Below are 22,674 nucleotides of genomic sequence, written 5' to 3'. Positions count from 1 at the left end.
TTTATAATGCAAAATGCCATGTTAAATCCTACAGACACCAGAGGTGGTTTGTGAACAGCAGAGCTTCAAACTGTTCTGGGAGATGGAGACTCTTCACATGAAGCCAGTCTGTCCTGTTCACCTGCATCTTTCTGTGTTTACTCCACCGTGTCTTTAACAGCTGGAACACGTAGCAGAATTCACATAAAACATGATGCAACTCACATTTATCAGACAAATCAGCATTTGTCGTATAAACTTTGTATCGATCAAGAGAAAATCCGATGAGATCGACTGTATTTAACTTTTTATTGATATTCATGATATTTAATCGAATTTGACTGTTTCCATAAGGCATTTTTAATTCCATATTGCTTAATGTGAATAACAACATGTGGATGGAAACATGGTCTGTCTTCTGAAACTAACAAGGCCAAAAACAACTTGGCTCATGCTACACCATATGGACTTAGATAAAAAACTGGCTTATATATGATACACATCAGACTGTACACTAGCCCCCCCCCCCCCCGTGTGAAAAGAATCCCAGTCGTCTCATACGCGGGAAGCAGCACGAAGCACAAGGTGAGGAAGTGGTGGGTGATGATATCACGGGGTGCGGAGCCTGAGTGACTTGTTTCTATAAATGGACGGCTGTGAAGACGAGGCGAGCTTCTTTTTTTTTTTTCTTTTCTTTAGCGCGACGGGACAGCGCGCGGACGCAAGAAGTTTCTCAGTTAGCAGTGGCAGCCCTTTTCGGCGGACGCGGTGGCTAGCTCCTCCTCGTCGTCGGCCGGGTAGAGGACCTTGGCGGTGAGGCCGCTCTTCACGCCGTCCCAGCCGTCCCGGGTGACGATCTCTCCCATCTTCATCAGCTCATAGATGTCCTTGGTCAGCAGCTCAAAGGCCCGGTCCACGTTGCTGTTGCACTTGGCCGACGTCTCCACGTAGCGGATGCCCAGGTCCGCCGCCAGCTGCTCGGCCTCGTCCCGGCTCACCTTGCGGTCCTTGTTGAGGTCGCTCTTGTGGCCGATGAGGATGTAGACCATGTGGTGAGGCAGGATGTGCTCACTCACCTCCTTGTGCCATTCCCTCACGTGCTCGAAGGTTTTCCGATTGGTGAGATCGAAGACTAGCAGCCCGCCCACGGAGTTGCGGTAATAGGATGTGGTGATGGACCTGGTGGAAAGACAGACCACATGTTAGACAGTGAAAGCAAAGTCATCTTACTGTCAAAATTCATGACAAAGTCCCTCTATGGAAATATTGGACGATTTCACTCAACATTCCAAAGTCTTCCATTGTTGGATCTATAGCTATGTTTATGCCCTTTGGTCCAAGTCTCAAGTCATTTGAGACAAGTCAAAGTTAGACCTGGAGTCGGTAAAGAGTCAAATCTCAAGTTAGTTATGACTAGTCACTAAGCACTTCTTTAACTTCTTTAACGTCTTAACTTTTAACCTTCTACACGCATCTTTTATTCATATATTTATTTCTTTTTTATTCTGTGTTTTAATACACTATGTGTTTTTATGTTTTCATGTATTTTTACTCAGTGTTTGTGATCTGTGTTGTTGTCTGTATTGTCTTGCTGCTGCTCTGTGACATTTTAAATTTCCCCTCGGGGATTAAATAAAGTATTTCTAATTCTAATTCTAGTCAGGTCCAGTCTGAGGTTAGCCACAGTAAGACCAGTCAATGCCTCAAGTCTCAGGTCCAAATCAGGGTCATGTGTTTTAGAGGCTGGTCTCAAGGTAAAGTCCATGTTGAGTAAAAGTAATCAGCAATTCAATGTTTGCATTTGTGCTATTTATTAATATTGTTCTGGGATTTCAGCAGGTCAGTGCTTGAGATCCAAATATTTTCGCTTCAGGTCTCCAGTCACAAATTAAAGGGGAACTATGTCTGGTCTCTTCTCCTCTGTGTTGCTAACCCTCCTCTCCTCCATGTGCATTTGTTTTCAACAAAGCCGGTGAGAAATCAATCCATGGAGCGGTGGATAATGTTATTTATCATATACATGTTACAATCTGTATATTTGTGTATGTAGTCTTATCAGTCATACTGTAAACAAGAGATTACAGGTTACTGGGCGCGTTTGTGTGGCGGTGCCGTAGAGAGGAGAGCTGGGACACCGGGTCGGAGGCTCTACAAGTCATTTATTTAACCATCACAATCACGAGCTGTTTAATTAAGGTACAAATGTAGCATAGTTAAGGTGAAAAACCTGCATAGTCACTCGAGTTCATGTGTCAAACTACTGCTCTGACCAGATTCATATTTGCTCCATACATGCATGAAAATAGCCTACACTTTGCTTAAAATCACACAAAAATCAGCAAAGACTGGTGAGGTTACAATGTTCACTTTTAGTACAGATCCAATTAAAGAAATTATCATCCAAGTACGAGATGCAAATCCAGGGCCAAATTAACCTACAGTTCAAATTGAGCTAGAGGCCCCAGTCGTCCCAGGCTGAGCCCACTGACTCTGCAGGCACTGTAAATGTGTTCTGTGGTCTGTTACTGCCCCTCCTAAAAAGCAGCTGAATTCTGTTTTACCCAGATCTCCCTTTCAATGTTGAAGTGGAATACCCCATTGCAGAGAGTTAGGTGTGTCTGTTTTGATTCAACACTGATGCAGTGAGCCACATCAACGGACGTAGGCTATGAATGGTATTAAATCTCAGGGTTTTTTTTGTTGTTTTTTTCCTTTAAGAGATAGTGCATGACTATTATGTAAAAACTGATTTCAGGTTCCCTTTAAAGAGTGATTTAGTAGTTCATGTTTAATGGTTATTAAATACCCATCTGGCCCCCAATATGGTCATTTAATTCAGTTTAGTGAGATTGATCAAATTACTACAAACCAGACAGCAAACATAGAGTATATTAGGATATGTGGGCCCCTGAAGAGGCAGTATGTCTGCTTGGGACGACCAGGCTGCACATGTGATCCATGCAATTGGTGATGAAAAAAATACCCATTTATTTCACAAGCAGTCATCATCACAGCCAAACCCACTGAGACAGAAGTGAGGTGAAGCCTGTTGGAAAACACCCTCAGAAGCCTGAGCTTCAAAAGAGAAAGCAGATCTGAGAGCAGAGCTGCTTCTCCAGACAGAGGAGCGCTTTAAAGGGGGAATCATCCATGACAGCACAGACACAGACACATAAAACAAGCACAAGCAACAGGGCAGTTGAATGCAAAACTACATTTGGATACACAGTTGTCATCTTCTGTGTTGCCCTGGAGACCGTGCTATATGATGGAATCATACACGGGCGCCTGAATATGAGGATGCTGCCCATCATCCGTGAATGAATGCAGGGATGCGACTCTAGCCTATTTGAAATGTGTTTTATATACATATATAGGCCAGGGCATCACAAGCTCGAGGCCTGTATCGCCTAATCTACCCCTGACCGTTTTCACTGTGCACACTCACTTCATTGCATCACAATGGCCTTCATTTCATTTAAACGGTTTTCATATTTAAATAGGCTACGGCAGCGAACCGAGGCCTTTCACAGATCTAAGCACAAATCTCGGTGAAAAATGATGCTTACGTTCAGTTACAGAGCGATTGTTTGTTTGTTTTTAATTTCAAGCTGCATTTCTTTATGTTTCTTTAACCTACCTGAATCGTTCCTGACCAGCCGTGTCCCAGAGCTGGAGCTTTATTTTCACCCCGGGCTCGATATCAAGCGAACGGGCATAAAAATCTACACCGACCGTCGGATCCGCCACATCGCTGTAAATACCATCCGTGAAGCGCTTCAGCAACGACGACTTCCCCACGGTCGAATCCCCGAGTAAAATGATCCTGAACTGGTATTGCCACAAAATATCCATGGCATGACTAGAAGGGGGATACCAGCGGAGTGCGTGCGTGTGTGTGTGAGAGAGAGAGAGACTGTGTGTGTGTCAAACAAAGCCCTGAGCGCGGCGTGTTTACATGAAGCCCCGGCTGCCGCTGCGTCTCCTGCTGCCTTGTGCCTCGCGCTCTGGGAGAGACGCGGAGCACAGATCACAGATCGGCGGCCGCAGCAATCATGTGATAGATTCACCTATGCTCCACTACGCGATATTACAACTACGAACCAATGCTGTGGTCGTGAATGAGGCAGCTGTAGCTAAAGGGTCAGACTTTAAGCTTGGGGTTTAAGAAAACACCAGCCAGCTTTTTATAATCTCTAAAAATCATTAGAAAGTGGGCAGCTTTTGCACTAGGCATTTCTCAGCGTTAACTTGCAAACAGGCCCGTTGTGTATAAAGCATAAAGTTTAGCCCGAAGTGCATTGTGTGAAATTCAGTAGCGTTATGTCAGACAATTTAGTTTTTCAGCACCAAGGAGCAGCATTTCGCAACTGTTTGTTTTGAACGCAGCACACCACACTGTTGTTATCTGGAAACCGCACGCGGGACATCAGTGACAGGAAGCAGGCTGCTGTCCGTGGTTCTGAAGTAGCTTCCTTTCCCTCTCTGGTCTCGCTTTGCTGTGTGTTAATTCTCTCTTTATACACTTTATATATAATTTTAACTCTTGCTATTAAAACTTCGCACCATTTTGTGCCGCGAAAAACTTGTCTATACTTAAATGAATGTGTCTACGTGACAATGAGGCCAAAAAGGCAACAGAACTTCGTCTAAAAAGAAGAAGAACTTAAAGGAATACATATCCCATCATGCAAGTGGCCCGCATGTGGGCCAATCAGCGGGGCGCTCCTTGACGCCGGCGTGTATAAAAGCAACGAGACCCTTCCTTCTCTCTCTTCCTCTTCCTCTTCTCTCCGAGGTGAAGAGCCAGCTGACATTTCACTTTGGTAAGGCCTCATTCATCGTTTCTGACCTAATAGTTTCGTGTTCAAGTGTTTCGGCTTGCAGCTAATAGACATGCATTGAAGAGTAAACTACAACGTTATTGATTGTTTGGCTCGTATGGGCAATGGGAACAGCGGTAGACGTTTCAGAAACTATTAGTATGGAGCCTAAGTTAGTTACTATAGTAATGCGTTAACTTGAACTGTATTAAAGCACGGTATAAATTAATGTGACGACACACAATCTTGATATGCTGTGTTTTATTATGAAGATTGGAAGTAACTTGCTGGGCCTATGCTAAGCTAAGAGCGGCGCTAACGCTAACGCAACATGGTGGTTCCACGCATGGGAACCACGTGGCCCAGTCCTTAACATCTCACGCTGTAGTTTTATTCCCACTGTGCAGCTATGTCGCACTTTCACTTGAAATACGTAGTAGGTTTACTTGTATTACTAATCAGTACATGGTGGCTAAGTGACGTTTGGGGTGAAGTAGGCCTATGTGCACTTTCTTCAGTAATCAACTAGTCGGGTGGGGTGGGTGGGGGGTATTATCTGGAACTAACCGACTCACTCGGTCTTCCTCCGACCCTTCCCTGGTACTTTTATAATGTAGTAATTCACTTACTTTTGGGGAAAGTAACTACAATTAATTAACCGAGTATGTGGCACATCTGGCCTACAGCTACAAAGTGTAAAAGTAGAGCTACTTCAAGCTGCATCTAAACTGGAAATGTACCATGCTGTGTAGACCCACAACATGGGGATCAAGTGTTTCATGGTATTGAACAGGGTACTGGGTCGTAGTACCTCTAACACATCTAGATGATGACCTGTAGAGCTGTTTGACTAAGCCAAATTAATGTGACTGTCTCTTTCTCTCCACAGATTGAACCAGTAGAAGTTCTCTCCATTGTCGACAACAATGGATGTCTGCACACAATGCAGGTACGTTCCTCAAGGACTCAATGTACCGTTAATTTATACCAGGCTCCTATCGAAGCCGTTCATGCTCTCACGTAGCAGTGAACGGTCAAACGGAAGCCCAGATGAAGACTTTCACCGACGGTCGCTGTTCAGTTTGAAAATAACTGTTCCAGCAACATTTTGGGGAAGGACATCTGATCTTGAAATATAGGACTGAAATGTGACTTTTTTAATTCTGTGATGTCTAATGTTCAACTCTGCCTGTCTCTCTGCAGATCTTGTATATTGCTGATGACAGAAAGACCAGATGAACCACCTGGATACAGGTAACTTGGAATTTAGGCCTTGAACATGTTAAAGCTCTTGGCTGTGATGACAAACTTGCCCTCACTGATACTAGGTCTGATTGAGACATTTTGTACTCCTGAGCCATGCTTCTTTAAATTAAGGAAGTGATGATAGAATCCACAAACTGACTTTCTCAAATTGTGCTCCTCAGGTGATCCCATGGCTGAGCAGTGACTGGATGGAGATGAATCATGTCAAGGTAATTTTAAATAAATTTGAATACATTTCAGCATGCAATCCTAAGGACATGGACTTGTTTGTAGTCCAAGGTTCTCCAAGTGCGTGCAAGAACATGGGGTGGTCTTTGACTGCTGTGGCCCCATTTTGCCATAAGCAGCCACTCAACTGTCCTACAGATGTTCTGTCGCATGTTCCTGCTTCTAACAATCTGCTTCCTCCAGGTATGACTGACTGAGGTTTAGTCGTCTGGTATCGACTGTGTAGACCCTCAGACCCTCCTGGTTTTCTGAAGGTATGTAAAAGACACCCATTTCATATTGATTAAGTTATTCTGATCTATGATGACAAATATAAGGTGACTGTTGGATGAAACTTGCGGATATGGGACTGAGATCAGCCCTACTTATGTGTTAACAGATGACTCTTGATTTGTATTAAACAATTTCCCTTACATTTCAGGTGCAGTGATGTGGGAGGCCCACACCAGGTGGCGTGGTAGCAGTCCCTACCCATCAGGAAGACCTGCAGACCACCCAGAAGATGGAGTGATGCTTACAGTGATGTGACTGAACTGTAAAACAAGTTCTGATGTGTTAAACGGCTTTAGAGGCTGCCGGTGTTTTCATGATGCAATGGTGATGGCCAAGCAAGTGGCAAATCTTTGTGAGAACTTGAAATGCTGAATGCAATAAAACAACTTGTCAACCTTCTCTGAAATCCCTTTATTATATTTATCTTACATACACATCATTACAGGAACTTTAAAGAAGCTGTAAATGGTTGCCACTCAATAGCAGTATCTCATTACAATAAGGCCACAGTAGCACAGCTGTCAGGGGACAAATCTGATAGTGGTGGTGCATCTGCATAATGCCACCTTCCTGAGTCTTGATGTAGTCAGGTCCATCTCTTATGAAAGAAACCAAACTCAGGCCCGGGGTGGGGGACTCTTGGTTCACAGCTGTATTGCCAGGAAACTTGATGGTCAGCTTCCAACAAACTTCAGGTCTCTGAAACAGGAAATCAAAGTAAGATTTGAATTTTGCTTTATTCATCAATGACTATTTAGCTTAGTACTCCTAGGCTAACACAGGCATATCCAGTGTTGGCAAAGACTGGTGGTCGGTCAGAGATTAGTAACGGTTAAAGTGTGAATGTTGTCTAACACAGGCATGGGCAAAATGTAAGGCCATATGCAGTACAAAACCAAATTGTAGACCACAAACTTCAATGCACTGGTAAAAAAGGGACCAACACTGCTCCACTGAAACTGATATACATTGTCTTTTACTAAGGAAGTAGCTTTTACATGTCATTTATATTAGTCAACACAAACACTTTCCATCTGATACTGACCAGCCTGTCTGTAAAATTTTAAAACTCATCATGGCCCCTGAGCAAAAATGTTTCCTATCTAACATGTCTGTGGTTGTTAAGTCTTCTACCTTTTATAATATCAACATAATAATGACTCACTTAGTTTTCAATGAGGAATTTAGTTGTGTTTTGTGTGATAACCAGTTATGTAATCAAATAAAATCAAAGAATATACCAACAACATGGTAATTAAAGCAACACTGATGAAAAACTAAGTACATTTACTATTTCACTCGAGTACAGTTTTTGTATTTGCATTTGAGTATTTGGAATATGATCATTTCCAGTGATATGCACTCCGAGCCCCAGTCTTCTGTACCTCCAAGTCATTCGTTTGAGATGGCAGGTAACTTCAGCTCCGATATCTCAGAGTCTGGGGTGCTGCTGCCACTCCGGTCGCTGTATGTGTCCCTGTGTCAAAGTCAAAAGAATGGTTGTTAGAGAAAAGTCTGTGCGCTCGTACTGTGCGTATATGTGGATGCAAAATTGATGTTGCCTGATTACCGTGGAGACAGACGGCAGCCCTTCTGTAAGTAGCTCTGGAGCTTCCCTGCAGCAGCCAGCAGCAAACCAAGGTAGGGGGGCGATGGCTTTATGGGACGCGAGGTGAACTCTGGGTGGTACTGCACTCCGACGAAATATGGATGATCTGGAAATAGAGAATGACGTTAAAAAGAGCAAAGTAAACAGAATGTGGTGGTGCAATTAACCTCAAAAGGTTCTGACTGGAAACAATTGAAAGTGAATCACTGTTTGATTTGCATTACCGTCCAGTTCTATGACCTCCATTCTCTCTCCTTCCACATCTTGACCTACAAAGCGGAATCCGTTCTCTTCAAAGTGGCTCTTCAGCTCTGGATTGACCTGCACGTGAACACGTCATTAAAAAAAAAAGTACATACACAAGGAAATGCATTTCAGAGTTGTACAACTTTCTTTGGTTGACTACCGTATTTTTCCAGACTATTGAGTGCACCTGAATATAATCCGCACCAGCTAAATTTTAAAAGAAAATAAATTTTGTGCATATATATAGGCCACACTTGAATATAAGCCACAGGTTTTCATGTTGTAACATGAGATATTTACACAGAAAGACAGTAGGGAACTATGCAAGTCCGCTCACTTTTCTGCTGTTTTGGTTACGCTCCTCTCGCCCATGTGCATACAATGAAGCCAGGGAAAAATCAATAAATGGAGCGGTGGATAACGTTACATAACATATACGATGTTACTGCATGTGTGTTTGTGTAGTCTTAACTGTCATAAACAAAAGATTACGGGTTACGGAGCGCGTTTGTGTTGCGGTGTGCAGAGACGAGAGCTGGGACACCAGGTGAAAAAAGTAGCAGCTTACAGTCTGAAAAGTACGGTAACTTTTGACCTCTTAATTTCATCAGGACTGCATGGGACAATAACCCGTTTATGGTGTCGATGGATCAGCAATGGACCCCTTTAAACATCTTCCCTCTGCTCTCGTCATAGCCTGATTCAATGTAAAGTTCTCCACAGAATCCATTACACGAATGCAAAATTGGCCAGAATTGATCCCACGGTTAATGATACCTGTAATAGATGTAATCAATCCCCTGCTACTCATTCTCATATGTTTTGGTCATGCCCTAAATTGACAGCCTTTTGGCAAAGTATTTGTGATACCATAGGTGGCACTTGTAGCCAGATTATTCCCCCTAACTCTTATCAGCTATTTTTTGCTCTCCTCCTGACATTGACCTCTCTGTTGCGGCGAGGCGGGCCCCAACTTTCTCCATCTTGCTGAAACTTGAAAAACTTAGGTTTTCACTCAGTGGCTCCACCAAAAGATTTCATGACACTTGGCTCCCCTTCTTGGAATTTGTTAATTCTCCTGACCTATCTCCAGATGCGGAGGAGGACTAAGCTCGGATCCCTTTAATTTCAGAATCTTTTATCCCACTTTTTTTCCCCCTCTTTCTCCTCAACTGCTTTCTATCTTTCTTTTATGTGTTTGTGTGTTGTTTGTCCCAGTCTTTAGTGGGTGGGTTTGTGGGTGGGTGGGGCTGGGTTCAGGGGATTTGACATACTGTTGTAAATGTCTTTTTTCCACACTGTTTCATACCAATGTGTCATTTTGTTCGAAAATTGAAAGATTTTGAAAACAAATAAACCTTATTAAACTAACCCTAAACCAAGTACATACACAGACACTCCACTGTAACACTGCTGATGAACGGAGCAGTAAACGTACCTCAAAGCGATGTCTGTGCCTTTCATCCACGTACTCTGCGTCTCCATAAAGTTTGCCTGGAAGAACACAACAACTCTAAGCACCAGGCGGATGGAACAGACACATTACTGAGTGACTGGCTGGAAGTTTCTCTTACGTAATACACTGGTGTTGCTCTTGAATATGGTCCGTCTCTTCCCTAATCTCATCGTGCCGCCCATTTGTCCCGGGTTGTGTTCTGGCATATCGATCACCTGCACGGGGTTGAAGAATGAATCTCTGAGTACATCAGGTCAAACCACAAGCGGATCAGTTCTGGGTTTAAAAATAACTCACCACAGGATGCTTCGAATCTGGGTCGAACTCTGTTGAGTTGGCGTCTAAGTGTAAAACGGGGAGAGACATGTGACATTAGTTTAGTTAGACTGTATTCACCAGTCACTGCTTTCTCCTCACTGTGTAGGTATCTCTAAAAATTCTTTGTGGTGCATGAAATACAATATTGCCATCGGTTTCAAAGGAAATATCAGAAAACTTCCAGAAAAAACTGTTAAGAGATATTGTTCACAGTTACGGGGCCCGCACAGACACGACCAGACACTGTACAGAGCAGCAATAAGGACTGTTAATATCCCCATTTATCAACCCACGAAGACTTACGTCATCTCACTGATCATTAAGATAAGATACGTTGACAAACTGCAGGTTTTGGGCGATTGTGATCCAGATCTCGTCGCAGTTTTTTTTTTTTTTTGCCGCTGTATTTAAGTCAGTGAAAACTGTCCCTGCCTGGAGAATCCCTCGTCTAAAAGCAAAAGACCAAGTAAAAGCTTTAAAAGTATAAGTATCTGTGTAAATTGAGTGGACCACTTTGCTTTGTTATTGATTTAAATGGTTTTAGTTTATTTTTTAATCAGAGGGTATTGCGTGAAATTCCCACTGTGACGTTTACATGTGTTGAACTCTGGCCTGCTTTTTGTTACATCCCACATCCGTGATAAATGCTCCATCTTCTTCATTAGGCCTGTGTTAATCTGAAAACAGCAGGATTGAATAAAATTATATCTTGTAAACCATTGTTTTACCGCTTAATTTTCACTGAATATAAGAAAGTAGAAACAAGTAGTCAACTGGTATAAAATAACATGAGGCTGTGGACTGGTTTTCCTCCTGTCCTACCCAATCAATTCTTTCAGTCCAATATAATCAATCTAGCTGGTACCCATGAGAAGTGGTCATAAACGTGATGCTGTTCGGTATCACTGTGTACATCACACTGAATACGGATGAGAGAAAGAAAAGAGGAGGAGGAAGAAATGACTTAAAGAGAATACTACAAGACAATGTCCACACAGCTTGTGACAACAGCTGCTCTACTTCTTATTAAGTTTAAGGACAACAAGAGGAAAACTGACAATGCAAGACAAGAAGAAAAAAAGAACACTAATTAGATGACCTCCAAGATTAAACTACAACATTGTTTCTGAATGAAGAGTGTGCTCTGTGGAGGAAGATCCAGGAAAGAGGAGCATTAATAAAGCCCAGCTGGAGTTTAACAAAGAAACAATGCTGACAAGACAACAATGCCTCTGAGAGACTGTGACTTGGACAGATGACACAAAAGAAAGCTTTTCAGTGAGTCCCATCAGCTCTGTGTTTCAAAATGAAGCTGTCAAACACAAAGAACATCTCCCCACTGTGGAACATGGAGGAGGCTCAGTTCTGTTCTGATGCTGTTCTGCTGCATTTAGCACAGGAAGCCCCCGAGTCTGTCAGTGGATGTGTTTCCACTGATGACCAAACACTTCACAAAGTGTCTTTCTCTATTGTCAAGTTCCACCTGGGACACAATCACAGAGTTGACTGCTTTTCATGTTCACTGAAACTCCTTTGCTCCTTTTTTCCACAAATGTAAAAGCATAAAGAAATAATAACAGCTTCTTTTTACTTTGCAGCATGGGGAGACAAAAATTAAAGGGATAGTTCAATTTCAGCAAATTGGCCCATTGCCATAATCCCTATAGTTTTAGGAGTAGGTTCGTTACTTTTAATTGTCAGTGCAAGCTATTTTTAGAACGGCGGAGCAGAGCCGCGAGCTGCTCAGAGCTACACTTACGGAGGCTCATGGGATTTCTTGGTTTCCCTCATCAAACTCATCAAACACACAATCCAACAACTCCGAAACGCTCTGGTGGACAAGTTGAATGTGCTGGTCACATCTTGTCCACCAGACCGTTTTTGAGTTATTTTGATGAGTTTGATGAGGGAAACCAAGAAATCCCATTAGCCTCCGTAGAGTAGCTCTGAGCAGCTCGCGGCTCTGCTCCGCCATTCTAAAAACAGCTTGCACCGACAATTTAAGGTAACGAACCTACTGCTAAAACTATAGGGATTATGACAATGGGACAATTTGCCAAAAATGTTGAACTATCCCTTTAAATTTCTGCATCTTTAGGAGCCAAATCTGAATCAGGACACTGACCGATCTTAAGCTTGTAACTTTGGGGTAAAGATGTTTTCTTTATCTTACCTTTCCAGCCAATCACGTTTCTGGCATATTCACACACAGCCAGCTGCATGCCAAGACACACACCTGCGGGAACAACACAACAACAATGGCATCAGTTTTCAAATGCGTTACATATGAAATCTGATAATGTGTGATGGTCGTATCTATCCTCTACCTAGGAAAGGTTTTTTCTGTTTCCTCGCCCAGTTGATGGCATGAATCTTTCCTTCAGTTCCTCTGACACCGAAACCTCCTGGAACCAGGATTCCACTGAGGAGAGAGAGGGAAAAAAACTGTTGAGTGAAACTTCTACACTGAAGTCCAGGTTGTATTTCATCCAGACATAAGAACTCAGGACTCACTCAGCGCTACAGAGTTTCTGCCAGGCCTCGTGGTATTTCACCGGTTCCTCGTGCAGAGTGCTTGGCTCCAAATGAGCAGAGTCTATATACTGATGAGACGAGACAAACAAATGGAAGTTCAAGGATACAGATATACAGTATATCAACTACTAGATGACAAGTCTACTGTGTCCGTACCTTAACCTCCAACTTGTGACTAATGGCCAGGGCCGAGTGCTCCAGAGCCTTGATAACAGAAGCGTAAGAGTCGGAGAACTTGGTGTACTTCCCCACCAGCGCTATGCAGCAATGCTCCAGCAGTCTGTCTGACCTGTGAGGACAACATGTGCATTACACAACTTCAAAAACCAATCAAACCCGGGGTTTTCCCTAAATGTACTTCGATCTCTACACATGAAAATCTCTTCACTGAACTTGTTCGCCTCCAGAGAATGTTCCCTGACCCCTCCAACCTTTGTTAAAAATGTAAAATACACAAATCCACTTGTTTTGGTCGTGTGACCGCATCCAGACTTTCTGGAAGGAGGTTCAGTCTGTAATCCAGAGGGTCACTGGTAAACTGTTTTTGGCGTCTCCTTGTTTCTGTCCTCTAAACCATACTCCAGACAATGTTTCTGACACAGATACCAAATCTGTCAATAATTTTGTTTCTGGCTGAAAAACAAAATGCAGCTCTTATTCCTCTTGAGAAGCTGACTCATGACCTTAATCATTGCACTCATCTCTCCCTGGAAGATGAGGGCTGACTGCCCTTTCATGTGCTACTCATTTATATTGCAGCACCTACTATTTCTACTATTTTCTTTTGCTTTGTGTGTTTTGTGCTCATAAAATTGAAAAACCAATAAAGAGTATAAAATCAAACAAAAAGAAAGATCAAACCGGCCAGAAGAGAAGACAAGCGTATTGTTTCAAACCATCTGACTCACCTGTCAGACATCTCCTTCCACTTGGTCAGCATCTTCCTGGGCCGGGCCTCGATGGGCATGTTCAGCCTCCTGCTCAGGTAACTCACCACTCCCTGGTCCTCCAGCAGTAACGGTACTCTGTAGATGGACGACACGTCCTGCACACAGATGACCTGAAACCAGACGGGTCGGTCAGTTTACATCTGCTCAGAGCGTTTCAAGGAAAAAACACCATCTGCTACCAGGAAAATATTCATGGAAAGGGAAGGGGGTTAATATTTAAAGGGAAACTATTATTTTAAAAGCCTCTAGGGTACGCACAAGGAGAGGTTGTTGTGTTTTCTGTTATAGGAGTAAGACTTTGGAACAAAATGAATGTGGAATTAAAAGAGTGCACATCCACAAATAAATGTAATTGTTTGTGTGTGTGTGTGTGTGTGTGTGTGTTTATTTATTTGTATTATTATTAATTTATTTAATTTATTTTTTTTAATTTATTGACTTTATTTGTTTCAGATTTTTCATGTTTGCCTCTGTTTATACAATGTGTGTGTGTCTGTATTTATGTAGGCCTGTGTGTGTGTGGGTATATCATGTATGAATGTGTGTAGGAGTGTATGTGTATCGGCCAGATATTCATATGAACATTGTCGTTAGGGAAGTGTGATGGAATGGGTGATAATGTGGGTGAAGGAGGTATAGGACATATTTCTTCCTACTGCTTTTTTGGGCATGCTATTTTTTTTCAGTATTATTAGTATTTTAAGTATTAGGATTTTAAGAATTAGAACAGAGTGATTAGTATTATTATTATTTTTCACTCTTAAATGTTTTCTTTAAACTTGTGCATTTCCTTGTAGTACTGTTTGATCACGTTTTTCTTCTCTTTTTCTTTTACATGTTCAAAATAAAAAACTACCAACTCACTAACTAAGCGTGACGCTGCACCAGAGCTGAAACCATCAAAGTGCGTCAGTGTCAGTGTCAAGTACCTGCTCAGGTTCTACGTGGCAGAACATGGAGATCTTTTCTTTGACTGAGGTTTCCAGAGCGGTGGAGCAGCGACACATGATCTGTGGGCAAAAGATGAGGAGAAAATTCAACCATCGAACACCAGCAAAGAGAGAGACAAGAGTACATCTTTGATTACATGTGTACTTTATTATCATTTATCAGCAGCATTTACACATCCAGTGCATTCCGAAAGTATTCAGACCCCTTGATTTTTGTACATTTATTGAAGAAAAAAGAAATCCTGACACAAGTATTCAGATCTTTTACTATGACACTTGAAGTTAGCTCAGGTTCCTTCCATTTCTTTTGACCATTCCCTAATATGAGCTGTAGCTACTGTTTACGCATTCAGGGAACTTCTCTAAATTGTGGCATCTACCTATAGTCTGTATGAGAGGCGTTTAGGGGACATGTGTAAATTGGGGGGAGGTCCTGGGTGAGAGAGGTGACATTATGAGCCCATGCGAGTTTTATGGAGAAAACATGTTCAGATTTCAAACATTACCTTGTAGATTCTGCTGGTGGTGCTGTTGAGTAAGGGAAATGTTTTGATTAGAGCCATTGATGAAGTGAATGGCCCAGTGTCCCTCTATATTAGTATTGATTTCCTTGTCGGCCACACTCTAATCTTTCTAGGTCAGAGGTTTCAGCAGATTCCCTCTCTCCCTCATCACCACGATACAAGCAGGAGTGTCACTCAGTCAGACCTCATCAGCTCAAGAGCTCACACAGTGCTCCACCCTCTTGTTGAACTGGTGCTGTGTTTTGTGTGTCACAATCAGGCCTGACACAGAGAATGATTGTCTATATCTGGAGTGTGTACTGCTCTAAATCCCACAATGTTCGAAAACACTTTGGTCGTTCTTTAAACATTTTTTTAGGGGGGGGGACGGACTCATGACTCACCAGATCAGGGGACAAACCCAGTCCTCTCAGCTCTCTGACGCTGTTCTGTGTTGGTTTGGTCTTCTGCTCTCCTGTCGCACTGGGCTGGACACGGCAACAAAGACAATATATATGTTAAAGTGGCGGTGCACTGAGATTAACATGCAACAGAAATTGAAAAAAAACAAAACAAAAAAAAACACCAACATTACAATCCATTTACAGCAGCTATTTCCTGTTTGATCCTGGGAAGCTACCAACAAACCTTATTTGGTAAAATCATCTTTTTTCTTCCTCCCAATGAGACTGCCAGGCACTAAACACTTAGACATGACTGATACTAGCACAGAGGCAGGATATGAGACTTCCCACCATTATTATATGCTTATAAATAACTTGGGACACTTCTTATGAAGAGTGTGACTGGAATGAAATGATTGGTATTACTGAACATGTTTCCAGAGCAATAGGAATAAGATTACTGCAGTTCAAAATGTCCCCTATATATAACTGGCAGGTTATTGTAGACTAGGTTTAAAAGACCATAAACATAGTATCACAGAGACAGACAAACTATGTCCCAAACTATATACATACAGTACTTGGTAAAGCCATAAACCTCACGGTAAAACCTGTAGCTAACTGGGTCCAGACCAGTGTCATGATTTGCCAACAGATAATAGTGAGAAAGTGGAACGATGCTGCTGGACCATAATTGCAAGAGTGGGTTTTAGAACCAGCTAAGGTGACAGCTTTTTAATATTTTTACTTCAGGCACATTAATAATGTTTTGTTTTGGTCTTGTTGTGAGTCAGTATACAGTGGCATTATGCAAAAGTTTGGGTACAGTGAACAGTTCAGCAAGTGGAAGATGAAATGATCTCCAAATAAAGCTAAATATGAAACACTCTTTTGCAATATTTTAATCAATATCAGTGTATTATTTTAGTTTTCTAGTTTCAGAGTGAAAAAGGGAAACAAAGCAGCAGCCTGCAAAAGAATGGGAAACCCAAGAGACTTGAGCTCCCAGATAACTTTCACCAGGGTATCAGACTGCTGATCAATGTACCTTCCTTTACTCAACCCTCACATGTGACCTGTGTGTTGTTTAAAGCATTTTTGTACCTGCCTCTTTCTCCTTCACAAATGTTACCTACCTTCTTCTCAATTTGCATAAATATTAAACATGCATATTGAGCATGTTAAACTATTGTGTATGCATTCAAAAAATGTTGAAGTGCAGATTGCAACATGCAAATTCCAACAGCAGCGGGGATATTTGCCCTCAGCTGTAACCAGAGAGGCCTGAGGTTGTTTCTCTCTTACCTGTGGTATCAGACTGACGTGAATGTTGCAGAAGTTCTCTCTCTTCACTTTAAACTGGAACTGCCTGAAGGCCTCGATGAAAGGCATGCTCTCGATGTCTCCTACGGTGCCTCCTAACTGCAAACACAGTTAACACACACAGATATTATCAGTAACGATACAGGCAGCCTCAGATTCGGTTAAATGTTCAAAGGGGAAATGAGCCTCTACATCTTAAAGTCAAATCAGAACTGCTCTGAAGTGACAAAGTGAACACATGCAGCTTACCTCGATTACACAAACTTGAGGTTCTACATCATCGTCATCAACTGGTACTGCGGCCTGTTTCACCACCCATTCCTGGATGGCATCTGTGATGTGCGGCACCACTGGGATGAGAGAAAAAACACAACATTAGGGGTGTTTCCATTACCCCTGGAAATCCGTAAAACCTAAATGTCGCAATTAAAAACTGGTCATGTAAATGCCTACATTTAGAAAAACCACTCAAATATTGTCACAGCATTTTTACGCTCTCATGAGGTGGTTTCTCAGATGTGTTGATATAAGAGTGTATCGCAAAAGTGATAGGGAATGATCCCATTGGTAATTTTTTCTTTCTTAGCAGTAGGCTTGTCACCTTTGATTGTCGGTGCAAGCTGTTTTTAGAACGGCGGAGCAGAGCCGCGAGCTGCTCAGAGTTATGCTATTGAGGTTAAAGGGATTTCTTGGTTTCCCTCATTAAACTCATCAAATACACAATCCAACAACTCCAAAACACTGTCGTGGACAAGTTGTGACCTGCACATTCACCACACTATGAGATAATAATCTAATGTTGTTAGTTGTTTTAGAGGTAAATTCATGCAAAGCGGCTGATGTGCGTTATCGTCTCGGGCAGTTTTTCGGCAAGCAGTCTCTTTACAGCTTTGCATTGACCTCTAAAACGACTCTGTCTCATAACATTCCATTATTATCTCATAGCGTGGTGAATGTGCAGGTCACAACTTGTCCACCAGAGTGTTTTGGAGTTGTTGGATTGTGTATTTGATTAGTTTGATGAGGGAAATCCAACTAGCCTCCGTAGCGTAGCTCTGAGCAGCTCACGGCTCTGCTCCACCGTACTAAAAATAGCTTGCACCGACAATTAAAGGTAACAAACTAGGGATGCACCGATTGTGAAATTCTGGGCCGATGCCGATACCGATGTTTAAAATAACAACTTGGCCGATGGCCGATGCCGATGCCGATGTTTTTTCTTTTTGTTATTTATTCCGTCTTTGGTGCCACAGAAACATTACTGAACTATTTTAAAAGTCTTTCAGCTCTTCATCATATTATTATTTAATGAGCACAAATTCAGTTAGACAAATTTATGAAACAATTTTTAGTTGACATAACCTTAAAACACTTACAGTGGCCTAGAGTTAGTATTAGAGTTGCTATATGGTAAAAGTAGTTACCAGGAAAAGTAACTATAGCATTACTTTTTTTATATAAAATGCTCAAATATGTCAAATTACTTAGACTTCTCTCCCTGACCCCCTTTATCTGCAGTAACACAGAGACAGAATGATGAAAGGTTTTTTTTTTCAAACGGTTGATGAACTAAAACTTTCTGTATACACTGAAAGAGGAACTAATCAGGATTTCTCCTGTGGCTGCGCTACATTTTTACCTCAATTAAAAAGCCCCAGAGTAATTGTGATAGTTAACTACATGACTTGTGACTGGTTACAGTGAGAACGGAGGCTCTCTGCCTTCACCTGGCGTCTCTCTCGTTGCAACATCAGTGTAGTAGTCTACCTGGCCCCGCGGTGTCCGTGTCCCAGCTCTTGTCTCTGTGGCACCGCGACACAGACGCGCTGCGTAACGTAATGTTTATAACAGTTACGTAATCCACCGCTCCGTTTATTGATTTCTCGCTGGCGTCGTTGTAAATACATACACGTGGCCCGGCGGAGGTTAGAAAAAAAAGCGACCAGACGAGTTCCTCTCTAAGCCCATTGTATTAAGCCCATATGACGAGGGGCGTTCAAGCTCCTCCGTTCCTCCGCTCGCCATGACCGCGCTGCACTTAACAAGTGTGTTTATTAAACATGCGCGCAACTCTTTTTTCAAAAATCAATCCGCGGATCACATGTGTGCCGAACTGAAGATATTGATCCGAACAGATCAGGGATCAATGATGATCCGTTGCACCGCTAATATCCCCCCCCCCCAAAAAAAAGGAAAAAAGAAAGGTTCCTCCCAGCACAGCGTTCATGCGGCATTTAAACCAACATAAACATCGGCCACTGCCATCGGTAAATGTCATCTTTTTTTGCCGATGGCCGATGGCAGTCAACGAGCCGAACATCGGCCGATGTCGATGTTCAGCCGATGCATCGGTGCATCCCTATAACAAACCTACTCCTAAAACTACAGGGATTATGGCAAAGGGCCAATTTGCCATATGTTGAACTATCCCTTTAACAAAACTTTGGCGTGTGAGGTACAATCATTCAACTCAGTCTGATTTATCAGGCAGTGTGACACAATAACATGTGAATAACCAAAAAATAGTTTCTTCTGTTACAGTCGTGAGACTAGACTTTACGAGAATTACGGCTCATTTGCAAAACACCTTTCAAAGGAAACACCTGCAAATAGGAATGATATTTTTTCGAAATTTTTGAAATATTGCTTTTATTTTGCGAAAACCTGCTATGGAAACGCAGCTATAATTCTGAATTGACCACATACTCTCCAGCATGCCGCCTTCTTGCAAACTTAAAGGGGAACTATGCAAGTCCGCTCGCTTTTCCGCTGTTCTCAGCCATGTGCATCTGTTCACAACGAAGCTAGCGAAAAATCAATAAATTGAGTGGTGGATAAAGTTACATAACATAAACTATGTTACGGTGTGTGTGTTTGTGTAGTCTTAGCCGCCTTAAAGAAAAGATTACGGGTTACGGAGCGCGTTTGTGTCGCGGTGTGCAGAAACGAGAGCTGGGACACCGGGGCGGCGACCGAGTACCGACTACACTGATGTTGCAAGGTTGGTTTTCAGCCGTGAGACACCAGGTGAAGACAGACAGCCTCCGTTCTCACTCGTAATAAAGTCATGTAGTTAACTATCACAATTAGACCGGAGCTTTTTAATTAAGGCAAAAATGTAGCATAGCCACGGGAGAAATCCTGCTTAGTTCCTCTTTAAACAGCAATTGTTTACCTTGCACTGTTTTGCCAAGGTAGTCTCCCCTCCTCTCCTTGTTGATGACCGACTGGTAGATCTTGCCCGTGGTCAGGTTGTTGTCCTTTGTCAGCCGGATGTCAAGAAAACGTTCATAGTTCCCCAGATCCAAGTCGACCTCACCCCCGTCGTCGAGCACGAACACTTCACCTAAACACAGTGAGCATGACAAAATCAGACAACCTATATAACATGAGAGTGAGACTATTTAAAATAAGAATGATCCTCTCTTCTCACTTACCATGTTCATATGGTGAAAATGTGCCTGCATCTATGTTGATGTACGGGTCGATCTTGATGGCGGTCACGTGTAAGCCGCAGGACTTCAGTATTGTGCCAACACTACTCGCGATGATGCCTTTGCCGATGCCTGAGATAACTCCTCCGGTTACCAGGATGTACTTCATCATTGCGCCCTGGGATCTGCAGAGCGGATGATTAAAAATAACAGACACCAGTTCATGCAAAGCAGTTCACTAGGTTCAGGATTAGAGCCAGCACAGTGAATTGTGTTCAGGGAAATTCAATTTTTGGTCTTTAAAATATGTCAATTCTACATGTTGAAAGAATACAAAAAATAAAAGATGAGTGTAAACATGGTGAAGATCAACAGTTATAAAAGGTGACAGGCAGGTTGCCACGTATGGAGATTTGTCGACTGCAGATGAAGGCTCCTCAACAGACTGGAGGTAGATTACAATGTTCAAGGGATAGCTAAACATTTTGGCAAATTTGCCTAAAGCCATAATCCCTATAGTTATCCGTCTCATAATGTTACATTATTTCATAGCGTGGACCTGTACCGTTCACCTCCATTGTGTTCGCTGAGCAGCTCACGTCTCTGCCCCGCTGATCTCAAAACAACATGCACCGATAATTAGGCTAATTGTAATGAACCTACTGCTATGACTATAGGGATTATGACAATAGGCAAATCTGCCAAAATGTTGAACAATCCCTTTAAAGTACTTAGAGTTAAGTTTATTTTTAGAAACATGATGTATATTATCTTTTGTAGAGGTGAACTTAGGATGTACATTATAAAAAAACATAATAACTTTCATTATTATAATTATTTATTTGTTTTTATGTCTGTATGATTTAAAACTGGTGTTTAGATGTATACATTGGAGAGGGCATATTCTACACAGTAAGAGAGGAGGATACTATTATCATTTTGCTGCTAAACTAACCAAACAATGGCTAAACCTCCATTGTCCTTGCTGCTCTACAACGTGAACACGAGTTGTTGTTGCCAAGGAAACTAAGCCAAATACTTAATAAGTGATTGCCGTCTAAAAACCGCTGGTTAATTAACGTGACAAAAACACTCGGTGGTATTAAGTAGTAAGAAGTATTTGCTAAGAAGAGAGAGCTCAAAGGTTTTCATTCCTCTCACAACACAACACTGTACCCAAAGCGTGGTACATGGAAGCGCTCGGTAACTCACACAGCACGGGCCGTGCGGGCGGGGAAGCCCCACCTCCGCTGAGAGAGGATACGACGAGCAAGCAGGCCGCCCGTCCAAAACCCCATGGTCCTCAGAGTGAACGGCACCACGGCGCCTTTAGCTTTAGCCTTATTGTTAGCCGTGATATGAGCTCACGAAAATCACTGTCTCGCTGACATACGACCCCATGTCATCCTCTTAGACATACAGCGGTAAACAGACACATTTAAAGGTGGCTGTACAAAATGCCACCACTACCTGAGGCTGTTTTCAGGTAAAACTGGCTAGCTAACATGCTCTTCCCTTCTAGGAGATGCATCAAGTCAGCAAGCCTACACAAGAAAAAGTACCCAGTGCTGCATTCAAAATAAAAGCAAATGGTAGTTATTTATTAATATTCATATGAAACACGTGGTAATACAATACTGAGATAATAATATGTGGCCGTTTTACAGATAATTGTTTGGACTGCAGTCATTAAAATAAATCACTGTACTGCCACGCTCCAGCTCAGCGTGTATTCAGTTCAGTTTAATTTTGATTTTGAACCGGAAGTCAAACTTTGGTATCGTATCTAACTTGTAACTCCATGCTTGTTGCTAACTGGTCTACAGCATCTGTCTTCCCACAGCATCAAATTTCAACTTACCAAAATATTCTTCGGCCAGAGCTCCCCTTCAACAACAAACTGTAAACAACGACAACTGTAAACGAGATCTTCTGTAACAGACGAGATTTCGACCCCAACAGTAACACTTTTTGCTACCGTGCTACCCTAACAACCCATCTATCCTCAAATTCGCTCTACACGTGTATGGACCACGATTCAGGGCTGCAGTAGCCCCCTACATCATTCATTACATTCTTACGTCGTGCTGCCTTCAGGACGCCTCAGACATTTGCCAACTTTGGAACATTGGCGACCTTGTCACTTAAACTACCGTAAACAACATTGAAGCAGATATCTCATAATCATGTAAAAAATAATAAAAATAATAATAACACTATTATCCTGTATTATTTGCTGATGTCAATATGATATAGTATAATATTTCTGCAGCTACATATTTGTAGATGTGTTACTTTAACACTAGGGCAATTTAAACGTCTGCTCTATTTAAAAACAAAACAAAAACATAACCAATTGACAAAGTAACTAATGATA

At 42.2% G+C, this 22,674-nt stretch overlaps 2 protein-coding genes, 1 long non-coding RNA gene and 4 other non-coding genes across 8 annotated transcripts; 5 read left to right on the top strand and 2 right to left on the bottom strand.

Annotated features, from left to right (window-relative positions):
• Window positions 1–652: 652 nt before the first annotated feature.
• On the bottom strand, window positions 653–4,018 carry rab42a (RAB42, member RAS oncogene family a). Its single transcript, XM_085792291.1, has 2 exons — window positions 3,620–4,018; window positions 653–1,158 (listed from the first exon to the last, which is right to left on the bottom strand). The coding sequence occupies exons 1-2, from the start codon at window positions 3,832–3,834 to the stop codon at window positions 717–719; spliced, it is 657 nt and encodes a 218-aa protein (XP_085648417.1). The 5' UTR covers window positions 3,835–4,018; the 3' UTR covers window positions 653–716.
• A 743-nt stretch (window positions 4,019–4,761) lies between these two features.
• On the top strand, window positions 4,762–6,965 carry LOC146979147 (uncharacterized). Its single transcript, XR_015037155.1, has 6 exons — window positions 4,762–4,805; window positions 5,692–5,751; window positions 6,006–6,056; window positions 6,230–6,277; window positions 6,480–6,550; window positions 6,718–6,965. It is a non-coding gene; the product is annotated as an uncharacterized LOC146979147 (long non-coding RNA).
• LOC146979151 (small nucleolar RNA SNORA16B/SNORA16A family) lies at window positions 5,790–5,926 on the top strand. The gene has a single exon (XR_015037166.1). It is a non-coding gene; the product is annotated as a small nucleolar RNA SNORA16B/SNORA16A family (small nucleolar RNA).
• On the top strand, window positions 6,093–6,164 carry LOC146979150 (small nucleolar RNA SNORD103/SNORD85). Its single transcript, XR_015037168.1, has one exon. It is a non-coding gene; the product is annotated as a small nucleolar RNA SNORD103/SNORD85 (small nucleolar RNA).
• Window positions 6,306–6,436, top strand: LOC146979149 (small nucleolar RNA SNORA44). The gene has a single exon (XR_015037174.1). It is a non-coding gene; the product is annotated as a small nucleolar RNA SNORA44 (small nucleolar RNA).
• Window positions 6,589–6,657, top strand: LOC146979148 (small nucleolar RNA SNORD99). Its single transcript, XR_015037181.1, has one exon. It is a non-coding gene; the product is annotated as a small nucleolar RNA SNORD99 (small nucleolar RNA).
• Window positions 6,966–6,969: 4 nt separating the features above from the next.
• ctps1a (CTP synthase 1a) lies at window positions 6,970–22,325 on the bottom strand. Of its 2 annotated transcripts, none has more exons than XM_085792290.1 (19): window positions 22,159–22,325; window positions 20,301–20,482; window positions 20,039–20,209; window positions 17,113–17,213; window positions 16,846–16,962; window positions 15,541–15,624; window positions 14,613–14,693; window positions 13,642–13,793; window positions 12,890–13,022; window positions 12,713–12,801; window positions 12,526–12,620; window positions 12,372–12,434; window positions 10,178–10,221; window positions 9,999–10,095; window positions 9,863–9,918; window positions 8,403–8,499; window positions 8,140–8,284; window positions 7,955–8,046; window positions 6,970–7,268 (listed from the first exon to the last, which is right to left on the bottom strand). In XM_085792290.1, the coding sequence occupies exons 2-18, from the start codon at window positions 20,467–20,469 to the stop codon at window positions 7,962–7,964; spliced, it is 1,779 nt and encodes a 592-aa protein (XP_085648416.1). In that variant the 5' UTR covers window positions 20,470–20,482; window positions 22,159–22,325; the 3' UTR covers window positions 6,970–7,268; window positions 7,955–7,961. The 2 variants fall into 2 exon arrangements, with proteins under 2 accessions (XP_085648416.1, XP_085648415.1); XM_085792289.1 differs by lacking the exon at window positions 22,159–22,325 and adding an exon at window positions 21,510–21,856.
• Between the last annotated feature and the right edge of the window lie 349 nt (window positions 22,326–22,674).

The sequence above is a fragment of the Trachurus japonicus genome, chromosome 11, assembly GCF_045865225.1.
Source record: "Trachurus japonicus isolate A0001 chromosome 11, Traja_1.0".
Taxonomy (NCBI): domain Eukaryota; kingdom Metazoa; phylum Chordata; class Actinopteri; order Carangiformes; family Carangidae; genus Trachurus; species Trachurus japonicus.
The sequence above is the reverse complement of the archived record's forward strand: the minus strand, read 5'-3'. Positions and strand labels throughout refer to the sequence as shown.